This window comes from Triticum urartu, chromosome 2 (assembly GCF_003073215.2).
Source record: "Triticum urartu cultivar G1812 chromosome 2, Tu2.1, whole genome shotgun sequence".
Classification (NCBI taxonomy): Eukaryota; Viridiplantae; Streptophyta; class Magnoliopsida; order Poales; family Poaceae; genus Triticum; species Triticum urartu.
The window spans coordinates 135,670,805-135,682,241 of NC_053023.1; the positions used below are offsets into that span (position 1 = coordinate 135,670,805).

At 41.1% G+C, this 11,437-nt stretch overlaps 2 protein-coding genes across 4 annotated transcripts; both read left to right on the forward strand.

The window, feature by feature from the left end:
• Nucleotides 1–370: 370 nt before the first annotated feature.
• Nucleotides 371–4,252, forward strand: LOC125536366 (golgin subfamily A member 6-like protein 7). 2 transcript variants are annotated; one of them, XM_048699566.1, is made up of 7 exons: nucleotides 371–766; nucleotides 1,406–1,491; nucleotides 2,184–2,286; nucleotides 2,374–2,984; nucleotides 3,226–3,393; nucleotides 3,612–3,732; nucleotides 3,842–3,998. In XM_048699566.1, coding segments are annotated over exons 2-7 (1,083 nt in total). In that variant the 5' UTR covers nucleotides 371–766; nucleotides 1,406–1,413; the 3' UTR covers nucleotides 3,844–3,998. The 2 variants fall into 2 exon arrangements, with proteins under 2 accessions (XP_048555523.1, XP_048555522.1); XM_048699565.1 differs by having other exon boundaries at nucleotides 372–766; nucleotides 3,612–3,722; nucleotides 3,842–4,252.
• Nucleotides 4,253–6,328: 2,076 nt separating this feature from the next.
• On the forward strand, nucleotides 6,329–9,844 carry LOC125541276 (SNAP25 homologous protein SNAP33-like). Of its 2 annotated transcripts, XM_048704730.1 has the most exons (6): nucleotides 6,329–6,416; nucleotides 7,459–7,832; nucleotides 7,910–8,006; nucleotides 8,085–8,212; nucleotides 8,287–8,384; nucleotides 9,536–9,844. In XM_048704730.1, the coding sequence occupies exons 2-6, from the start codon at nucleotides 7,464–7,466 to the stop codon at nucleotides 9,633–9,635; spliced, it is 792 nt and encodes a 263-aa protein (XP_048560687.1). In that variant the 5' UTR covers nucleotides 6,329–6,416; nucleotides 7,459–7,463; the 3' UTR covers nucleotides 9,636–9,844. The 2 variants fall into 2 exon arrangements, with proteins under 2 accessions (XP_048560687.1, XP_048560686.1); XM_048704729.1 differs by having other exon boundaries at nucleotides 6,340–7,832.
• The last annotated feature ends 1,593 nt before the right edge of the window (nucleotides 9,845–11,437 follow it).

Genomic DNA, 11,437 nt, shown 5'->3' on the forward strand with positions numbered 1-11,437 from the left:
CACTAGGTCTTTTGTACAAAATCTAGAACAATCCAAAAAATTAGGACAAAAGTAGAGAAAACATAAAAAATTAAGAAAAATACAGGAAAATCTAAAAAAGAAAAAAAAGAATAATAATTATATTTTAACAAAGATATAGAAAAAATGTAAAAGTGCCAGGCGGGCCGCCTCACTGGGTTCGGACCGTGTCATGCCGGCCCGCAATTAAAAAGGTCGTGTCGTGTCCGACCGTAAGGCCTGACTTTTGGGTCGGCCTTATTCCATAGCGGGCCAAAGGCTAGCCCAGCCCTTTTGATTGCGTGTCGTGCAGGGCCGAAATTCCATGCCCGCGGGCTGGCTCGCGTGGCACGACCCATATGGTCAGGTCAAGCCAAGATCGATGGAGTCGCACCTCACCAGACCTGACCGCGACTCTTCCCATCGCTGGACCTCCACCAGAGCTACCCACCCCCGCCGGCCGCCCCGCCGACTCTACTCCGGCTGCCGCGGCCGTCGCCACCACGCTCCTACCCGGACGACGCTCCGAGCGCCTCCCCTCCAAACGCGTAACCGAGGCCTACAGCTGCCGCCGTGCCGTACCTTGGCGGCGTCACCGCCGACGCCTCAACCCACCTTCCCCCCATCCACCCATCCACCCATCCACACGGTGCACCACGGCCTCTCAGGCGCGTTGCCGCCTTCGCCGCCCCCGTTATTCCTCGTCGGGGCATCGCGTTCCCGCTGCCCCCACCCCGTCGGCAGTGTTTACCCCCCATTTCGTCTTGAGGTACGACATTGTTTTTCATCCAGCGATTAGTTAAATCCAGCGACATTGTTTAGCGGTGGATGCAGCCGAGCAAGTAGGTGGTAACAAGTTTGGGATATGTCTTTCTTGCATCTGCTGCCCCCGATGTTTCTTCCTCTGTAAAATGAGATGCTGTATTGGGTTCATTGCGCTTGAGACTATCAAACATACCATTATCTTTTCTTCTCACAATTGAACCTGAAAGGTGAATTTTCTCGATTTGCAATTCAATTGTTGTGTGCATCGCTGTTTGCTTAAAATTAACAAATGGCCCAATTTGCAATTGGGGGCAGCTTGTTCAACTTGCTCGGGTCGATTCACGAGCAGCATTTTCCAGTGTGACAAATGACAGTTTCCTGAATGCATTTGTATGAACAATTGAATTTTTTAGGACATAGTTTATACACTCTAGGTAAAATTATGATCCCGTTATTGCTGCTTTTACTTGTAGTGCTAATGATTATTGTTTATGACATTTGATATTTTGATTGCCAGATACTAGTTTTGATATGGTGTTGTAATGACAAATTTGTTCCCCATCGGTGATTCACAGGGTACAACATGCCATTTTAGATGATTTATGGCGCCAATCACCGCACTTAGCCTTTTCTTATTCTGCAGATCAGCAGATGGCTAGTAGCTCCAATGGCCATTGTCCAGCTAATGGTGCAAAAGTTCTTCCTGGAAGGGGGAAGAAGAATCAGGAGGTACTGATGGTTTGAACATCCCTGTAATGATTTGTTTCTACTGTAGATTACATTTTAAAAAAATGCATTGTTTGTTGGTATTGATATGATAGAATAATAATTTGCATGATGATATTGATACTGGACTACTCTTGCATTGATCGTTCACATAATGGTATGTGGTACTTAGATGGTTCCTCTTGGGTAATACTCCCTCCGTTCCCAAATATAAGTCTTTCTAGAGATTCCAACAAGTGACTACATACGGAGCAAAATGAGTGAATCTACACTTCAAAATATGTCTACATACATCCGTATGTTGTAGTCCATTTGAATGTCTAAAAAGACTTATATTTAGGAACGGAGGGAGTATCCTGCATGGCTGCATGGTATTGATTGATGTGTTAAGAGATAAAATTGCTGGTTTGGTCGAAGTTTTGGAACATATTATGTCTTACTTAGAGTCAGTCGCAATTTTCCATGATGATTATGTTTTCTTGAGATATGATGAGAATGTATTTTAAGCATTTCACGTGGTCGCATAATGATAAAATGTATTGTTCAAACTTGAAACATGTTCAGAGTAAAGTTTTTTTTATCATCACTTTGCTCTGTCCTATCCAAGTCAAATAGCAATGCAATTATTTTAATGAAAATATTCTAATTTTGAATAGAGATACCACTTCACTGAGTTGGTAGTTTTGTTAATGCAGAAATTACAGCTTGACAAAGATGCAGCTTCTAGGGCCTGTCAGAAGGACAGGCAATACATTGAGAAATTGGAAACTGAGCTGAGCAACTGCTATCAGGAAATTGGTATGCTCTAGGAATTATTCCATTTCTTGTTCCTCTGGCTATTGCAAACCTTATTACTTATGCTGTCTTTGCTGATCGCAAGTGCAGACTATTTGCAGGATCAGTTAAATATCAGGAATGTTGAAGCAAACATCATGGGAGAGCATATTCACGGCCTTGAACTGAAGCTAACTGAACTTGAGAAATTTCCTGAGAGAGTGAGAGTTATGGACAATGATCTGATGCGGTCTGATTCTCAGTGCTGGCTTCTGATGGAAGAAGTCCAATGTAAAGAAGAGGAGCTGCAAAAGGCAACCTTACAAATAGAGAAGCTTGAAAGCGTAACTTTAGATATGCAATGTGAAATTGAGAGTTTAAAACTTGATTTGACTACGCTTGAGCAAAGACTGTTTGATGCTGAGAGCTTTAGCCAGCATACTGCTGAGTACAAAGTTAGAATAGAGAAGCAACTGGAAGAACATGAGCTCCAGCTGCAAGAGGCATGGAAGACTATTGGTCATCTTGAGGTTGAGAATAAACAACTGAAAAAAGAGTACTTGCCTGGAAGAGCTCCTAAACAATCCTCTTCTACAGGCGTGGAGCAACTTGATACAACAGTGGAGCATGATGGTCATGCAGACTATGAAAGAGGTCATGAAATTCTTGAAAAGATGGGGAAGCAAAATGAAGAACCTGAACTTATAATTGAGCAGCTCAAGGTCAGAGTTTGTGTACTATCGTACTTCAGCATTTTGGTATAAGTTCGTTCGAATACGTTCCATCTGTAGTTTTATACTTCCAAGCAAGTTCAGGAACAAATTATTTTGAACATATCGCTATGGAATTTAGTTACTTACACTGCTAGTTGGGTAACTTCAAGGATCTGTCTGTTTTGTTGATTCTGATTTCAGTATAACTTGCCCATTTCTGGTGAGATTCAAGTGTTGCTCTCCTTGTTAGGTAGAACTTCGAGAACAAAAACTGAAAGCAAAGGAGGATGCAGAAGATCTCACTCAAGAAATGGCTGAATTGAGGTACCAGATAACTGGCATGCTTGAGGAAGAATACAAGCGTCGATCTTGCATTGAGCAAGCGGCTATTCAACAAATTCAGCAGCTGGAGGCTCAGGTAGTGAAATATGCTCTTTTTTTTGGTTCCGAATTGTAACTGCACCAGTAAAAATATAGTTTCACATATAGCTCAAGCTGTTGCTCCATAAGACCATTATTTGAATTTTAAATCTCATCGCATGATTACAAATGAAATAGACACAATCTCTTAGTCTTGTCATATTGACAACCCCTCTACACCCTGATTTAATTTTGTTTTCTGATATTCAAAACCAGGTCTCTAAAGAGCAAAGAAAATTGGGCGGAGCACTAAGACGACTGCAGGAATCGCATGAGCTAGCTGACACACAAGCTACGGAGATTAAGAAACTGAAGGATGCTTTAGGGGTATGTGCATGTAGGTTATAGCATCCCACGAAAAATGAACTAACCTTTGCAGCAGTCTTCTGCTTGATACTAGTTGTTTCATGGTACTGATACACTGTATGCATATGCCTCCATTGTAGAGATTGAACTCTGCAATGAACCTCGGGAGGGTTTGCAAATCTTGCTCTTGCGGGTTCTGTCCAATGCTGGTAGAGATGTCTAATTGCTCGATTGAAGGGTCGCTTGACCTCAGATCTTCCGATGCCAGCAACAATGTCGAAGCACCGGAGAACCAAGCGCTAGTAGAGTGGCATCCTGATGAAGCTTCAGATGGTGCCACAGTAAATAATGTAGGATGCTAGATGCAGATGCACTCATGTGTGCAGTTGCTGTATATAATTCTTTGTGCCACTGTTGTTTGTAGATGCATTTGTAACCTTAGTGAGCTGTTTTATTTACAGATTACCACTTGGAGTTAAGCTCCAACGGCAGCGCGAATGTAACTTGTAAAAACTTCATATTTATCGTGTCAGATTCAGCCTCAGGACTCACAAGGATGTTACATGTATTAGCATACACAGATTGAGTTATTTCTCTGCAATAGGATCAGAAACATATTCCAGGATTAGAAAAGAAATGGTGAACATCATAGTTTTTTTTTAGGTGAAATAGCGTAGCTTAGATGTTTTTCTTTTCTTTTCGGGTAGATGGTTAGGTTCCTTCTACAACAACAACAACAACAAAGCCTTTAGTTCCAAACAAGTTGGGGTAGGCTAGAGGTGAAACCCATAAGATCTCGCAACCAACTCATGGCTCTGGCACATGGATAGCAAGCTTTCACGCACCCCTGTCCATAGCTAACTCTTTGGTGATACTTCAATCCTTCAGGTCTCTCTTAACGGACTCCTCCCATGTCAAATTCGGTCTACCCCGCCCTCTCTTGATATTCTCCGCACGCTTTAGCCGTCCGCTATGCACTGGAGCTTCTGGAGGCCTGCGCTGAATATGCCCAAACCATCTCAGACGATGTTGGACAAGCTTCTCCTCAATTGGTGCTACCCCAACTCTATCTCGTATATCATCATTCCGGACTTGATCCTTCCTCATGTGGCCACACATCCATCTCAACATACGCATCTCCGCCACACCTAACTGTTGAGCATGTCGCCTTTTAGTCGGCCAACACTCCGCGCCATACAACATTGCGGGTCGAACCGCCGTCCTATAGAACTTGCCTTTTAGCTTTTGTGGCACTCTCTTGTCACAGAGAATGCCAGAAGCTTGGCGCCACTTCATCCATCCAGCTTTGATTCGATGGTTTACATCTTCATCAATACCCCCATCCTTCTGCAACATTGACCCCAAATACCGAAAGGTATCCTTCCGAGGTACCACCTGGCCATCAAGGCTAACCTCCTCCTCCTCACACCTAGTAGTACTGAAACCGCACATCATGTACTCGGTTTTAGTTCTACTAAGCCTAAACCCTTTCGATTCCAAGGTTTGTCTCCATAACTCTAACTTCCTATTTACCCCCGTCCGACTATCGTCAACTAGCACCACATCATCCGCAAAGAGCATACACCATGGGATATCTCCTTGTATATCCCTTGTGACCTCATCCATCACCAATGCAAAAAGATAAGGGCTCAAAGCTGACCCCTGATGCAGTCCTATCTTAATCGGGAAGTCATCGGTGTCGACATCACTTGTTCGAACACTTGTCACAACATTATCGTACATGTCCTTGATGAGGGTAATGTACTTTGCTGGGACTTTGTATTTCTCCAAGGCCCACCACATGACATTCCGCGGTATCTTATCATAGGCCTTCTCCAAGTCAATGAACACCATATGCAAATCCTTCTTTTGCTCCCTATATCTCTCCATAAGTTGTCGTACCAAGAAAATGGCTTCCATGGTCGACCTCCCAGGCATGAAACCAAACTGATTTTTGGTCACGCTTGTCATTCTTCTTAAGCGGTGCTCAACGACTCTCTCCCATAGCTTCATTGTATGGCTCATCAGCTTAATTCCACGGTAATTAGTACAACTCTGAACATCCCCCTTGTTCTTGAAGATTGGTACTATTAATTCCACGGTTAGGTTCCTTCTATGTTGAAATAAGCCCATTCAAGTCTTAGACTTGCACGGGTGCATGCATATTTCTAGAATTATTATTTTGGCCTTAATATTTCTAGAATTATTATTTTGGCCTTATCAACGACGTTTGATGCTCATATGGGCATGAACGATTTGTAGGAGTGATCGTACAACGCAGGATTTTTTTTGGACATCACTGTACCATGTTACCTTAACAAGCAAGTAATAATGATCTAAAAATAGCTTAACAAGCAAGTATGCCATAAATTTGTTGTATAAAAAGAAGCTTAACAAGCAAGTTTGCCCTAAACTTGTAGACATTCCTTTTTTTTTGCGAGGAAAACTTGTAGACATTCCAATAGTAATAATTTGGTTTCAGTTATCCCACAAAAAAAACAATTTAGTTTCAGTTATTACAGGACGAAGTCAAGTCATAGCCAGAACATGATGCCAGGCAATCCGAGATTATAAAAATGCGATTTGCGAGGCAAGAACGATGTCATCTGCGACTGTCCTGGAAGAAAAGGACATCCTCCTTTGCCTCCAACTCCAGTTCTGCCGCCCAGCCCAGGAAGAAGCAGGCGGCCGGCAACCTCTCCGCACCCTCGTAGGGTTCGATCCATTCCTTCCTCCCACCTCTCTCGACTCATCGGAGATCCTCCGCCCCAGGATGCGGCTTTCGCCTACCTCAGTTCGTTCCTCTTGCCGGTCTTCTTCCGGCGACGGCAACTCGCGCCGGTGGTTTCTCGACCCCGGTTTTTTCAGGCGGAACGAGGCGACATGAGATCCCAGACTGTGATTCGTGTCGTTCTTGTGGGCGTCGACGAGTAACGACTGATCTTGGGTTTTGGTGTCTGAAGACATGGTCATTCTTTAGAATTTTCGCAGGGATGTTGTGCGATCGCCGTGCAACGTTTTGATTAAGCATTTACCCTTTTCTTCGAATGTCATAGATAGGTTTTGGACCACATCCACTATCTTTACTGAGATTAAATTGAAGCTTCTGAATTTCCTAAAAATGAGAATATTCACATGGTTTCATCGATTTGAATTGACAGCACTTTTTGCTAGTATCTTTTCAGGTATATAGCACATCAAACCACATCCACTATCTTTACTGAGATTAAATTGAAGCTTCTGAATTTCCTAAAAATGAGAATATTCACATGGTTTCATCGACTTGAATTGACAGCACTTTTTGCTAGTATCTTTTCAGGTATATAGCACATCAAACCACATCCACTATCTTTACTGAGATTAAATTGAAGCTTCTGAATTTCCTAAAAATGAGAATATTCACATGGTTTCATCGATTTGAATTGACAGCACTTTTTGCTAGTATCTTTTCAGGTATATAGCACATCAAACCACATCCACTATCTTTACTGAGATTAAATTGAAGCTTCTGAATTTCCTAAAAATGAGAATATTCACATGGTTTCATCGATTTGAATTGACAGCACTTTTTGCTAGTATCTCATAGGTTTCATTCAGCGATGTTTCTTAGTTTGAGGCATTCAGCTTTCTACTGCCCTCCTCACTTATGAATTTTTAGACGTGGAGTTCACTACTTTTATCTCCAGTAAATACAGTCTTGAATTCCTTTCCCCAGTCTTCTTTACATTCTAACTAATCAAGTTGTGGCTACAAACAGGAAAGATGCCCGTGTCAAGCGTCGCAAAACCTTTGTCTTCTAAACCAAATCCATTCGATTCAGACTCAGACTCTGAATTTACCTCGAGGCCTGCAAGAGCATCATCTTCCAACTCAGTTGATCCTGGTGCCAATGGCCGATACAAGAATGGGTTCCGCGATTCAGGCGGATTCGACAACCAATCCGTGCAAGAACTGGAGGGCTACGTTGCACACAAGGCCGAGGAGGTCACTCAGAAAGTGAGCGTCTGCCTTCGGCTCGCTGAAAACATCAAGGAGGATGCTACCAACACTATGATCGCCCTGCACAAGCAGGGTCAACAGATGAATAGGACCCATGAAACCGCTGCGAACATTGATCAGGACCTTAGCAGGGTAAGCTCGAAGCCGGTAGTTTCTTTTGTAGTACTTATTACTTGTGTTTGAGCTGTTGTTTTTTTTTTCCTTCTCAGAGTGAGACACTTCTAGGAAGCCTTGGAGGGTTCTTCTCAAAAACCTGGAAGCCCAAGAAAACCAGGCAAATAAGGGGACCGGCAGTTATCTCTAGAGGTTAGCACTTTCATTTGGCTCAAACAAGGTCGACTTTGAGTGTTCTCTTTATGCTGACATTGTTACTTATTGAAATAGATGATTCCTTCAAAAGAAGGGCTAACCACCTAGAGCAGAGAGAAAAATTAGGATTGTCTTCAAGCCCCAGAGAGAAGTCGAGTTCTCAGACGTATTCGGATCCTACCAACGCCATGGAGAAGGTTCAGGTTTGTATTGGTGCTGGGATCCATGCAGCATAAATTGGACCTAATGACTAATCACAAACCATTTTATTTGGCAGGTGGAGAAAGATAAGCAAGACAATGCCCTTTCTGATCTTAGCGATGTCCTGGGACAGCTCAAGGGCATGGCTCTAGATATGGGCTCAGAAATTGATAGGTACGTGCTTCGTCGACTTCAGTTCACCATGTCTTATTTCATTGGCCAACAGGGTGAGGATTCTTCCTGAAAAACATCGTACCCAAGTTTAAAAGTATCCTCACCCTGTTGTCAAGCACTATATTCCTTCGATGAAATGGCCATGGAATTGTACAGTCCTTTCCCGGTTTGTTTATCAGTGGGTTTGGAACAATGTTTTGCATTCAACACGTCTCACTGCCTTTTAAGCACTTACAGGAAAAGAAATGGAGATTGCTCACCAAGTTGTGCTTTATACAGAACAGTAAATAATGAGTGCTCTTGATTGATTGGTGTTTGTTCATCTTAACAAACTCCAAGAAGTCTGACAATAAATTAATGAAACATCACATGTATATTTGTCTTATTTTACGAAATTAAACAGTGTCATGATTTTAAGCTAAATGGAAATATTATTGTGTTTATGCTTGTGTTCACAAGTAACATTATGCATGTATGGCCAAGTAAGATTTTTGCGCTTAAAACATAGGGTAAGGATTCCTTTACAGTTGTTTTTTTCTTGGTCACTAAAAGGTACTCCCTCCGTCCCAAAATTCTTGTTTTAGATTTGTCTAAATACGGATGTATCAAGTCATGTTTTAGTATTAGATACACCCGTATCTAGACAAATCTAGGACAAGAATTTTGGGACGGAGGGAGTAATTAGGAACACAAGATTAAGGTGAAATATTTTCTTTCTTTCTTTGTCCTTAAAGACCCTTTTTTTGCGGGGGATTGTCCTTAAAGACCCTAAGGCCTGGTACAATGGTAGGTGCTTAGAAGAGGTGCTTAGAGAAATAAACCAGGCTTTCCTTAAGCACTAGTGCCTATTTATACAGGGTAGACGCTTAACTAAGCATCTCTCATGTAAAAATAAGCACTGGTGCTTCAGAAAAATCCGGTTTATCTTTCTAAGCACCTCCCTAAGCACCTACCATCGTACAAGGCCTAACGGCATGTTTTGTGAAACCATGTGTGGTGCACGTTTTCGACCTTGTGTGAAGACCCTATCTGCACTAGTGTTATGTTATAGAACTGAAACAATATTTTCAGATTGTAATGTACAATAAAACATTCCATCATGACCTTTTCTTCTGTTCTGTGCTTGTGCATCCTGCTGAATGGTGTTGCAGGCAAAACAAAGCCATGGACGGTCTACAAGATGATGTGGAGGAACTCAACTCCAGGGTGAAAGGAGCCAACCAGCGTGCACGCCGTTTGCTTGAGAAATAATATTGCCTCGAAAATGTATGATTGCAGTCTTGGTATATAAGGTTGCAGAATCAAAACATTGCTGCTGCTGCTGCCTTGCTAAGCATACCCTTGTAACTCCTCTTGGGAAGGAAAAGTATCCTTGCAAGTTGCAACATTGCTCCCAAAATACATATGAGGTGCACATATATAATCATCTATTTTCAGTAGCTTGTGATCAACCAAATTGCTCAGAGATTTTGAAAGCAACATAAACTATCTGTATTTGTACAAAGATTAGTATTAATTACTCCCTCTGATCCAAAATAAATGTCATGGTTTTAGTACAACTTATTTTGGATCGGAGGGAGTAGTTTTTTGTCTTTTAAAATTCAACATCGAAAAACCCTCGGTTTTCCATAGTTGACACATGCCGCTCATAAATTGTGATCCACATATAATGTTTAAAAAATGATCATTCAACTATTGACGAGTTTAAGCTTGGTTCCTAAACTCCAAAATCTAACAACTTAACTCTTAACTTTCAGTACCACAATACTTTGGTTTTCCACCCGGGTCAAACCAGTATAACTTGTGACGTGGAGGTGATTTGGAACAAAGGATGTAACATGGTATATTAGTATATGATCATTTGGAGTCTGGTGTGGAAGCAAACTTGCAAGAAAGTAAAGTGAGTAAGGCACAGATACTGCAATCACAAGGAGTCTATTGTTGGCACATAGTTGGCGGAAGCTTGGCAGTCATATTTCAACACCTTCAGTAGTGTGTTTTATGTTTAAACTAGTGTGTGATGGTATGAATATAGTAGCACTCTAGGTTGGCACTAGGTGTTCAAACATTTCCAAACGACGTCCCATGAAACGGACACTATTTGTCCCTGAACGCGTTCGTGGACAGTGATACGAGAGCCAGCCACCCAATTACGCCCGCATCGAACAAACCAGACGAATTTTATCAAACAAGACGAAAATTACTAAAATTCAGACATACATATATATAGGACTAATTTTCTATACTCATAGGAGTACGTACTCCCATCTTCAATATACCTCGTATATGCATTGATTATATCCATTTATCATTCTCAATATACTTCATTAAATGTTCTAAGATACCCCAATACGAGTTTTGTTGAAAAAATCATTCGCGTCGTACTATTTGTAATATACCTTTTTTATGCACAAACAAATCAGTATATACGTAAACCTTTAAAAATATGTAGATTCATATGAATTTTTTCATGAAACACATTTAGGGAAATCTAGTAATTATTAATGAAGTATATTAAAAATAATAAAGAGGTATATAAAAGATTCATCTATATGGTAAATGAGGAGCGTGGGTACATACTCCCAGGAGTATAATCAATGCGTATATGGGATTGACTATTCGTCACCCTGGATGAGGAATAGTTATTCTTCACCCCCCATTCCGTAAATTTTGTCTTATTTCATATGTAAAAAGAGAACGTAAGAAAATATATAATCTTCATAAAAATATTTTATGTATTACAAACGTAAAAACATAGTATAAAATATACATAAAATGCATTTTTTCTGGTCTTATGACCTTAATGTTGTTTTCTTATACTAAATTTTATGTAGTGAATTAATATGAATGTAACTATTTGTATTCCAAATTCAATTTATTTCTGAAACGGTCGCAAGATTACCTCGGGTGAAGAATAAATTATTATGCACCCTGGGTGATGAATAGTCAATCTATATATCGCCCAGGGTGCATAATAAGTTATTATTCACTCGAGACAATCTTACGATCGTTTCATACATTAATTCTATTTGGAACATCCATATTGATTCATT

Bases quoted from the DNA above. Each gene is read 5' to 3' on its own strand.
- LOC125536366 (XM_048699565.1), top strand. From the start codon at position 1,414: ATGGCTAGTAGCTCCAATGGCCATTGTCCAGCTAATGGTGCAAAAGTT. The intron at 1,492-2,183 runs GTACTGATGGTT...TTGTTAATGCAG, and splicing joins GGGGGAAGAAGAATCAGGAG to AAATTACAGCTTGACAAAGA. The intron at 2,985-3,225 runs GTCAGAGTTTGT...TCTCCTTGTTAG, and splicing joins TTATAATTGAGCAGCTCAAG to GTAGAACTTCGAGAACAAAA.
- LOC125541276 (XM_048704730.1), top strand. From the start codon at position 7,464: ATGCCCGTGTCAAGCGTCGCAAAACCTTTGTCTTCTAAACCAAATCCA. The intron at 7,833-7,909 runs GTAAGCTCGAAG...TTTCCTTCTCAG, and splicing joins TTGATCAGGACCTTAGCAGG to AGTGAGACACTTCTAGGAAG. The intron at 8,007-8,084 runs GTTAGCACTTTC...TTATTGAAATAG, and splicing joins ACCGGCAGTTATCTCTAGAG to ATGATTCCTTCAAAAGAAGG.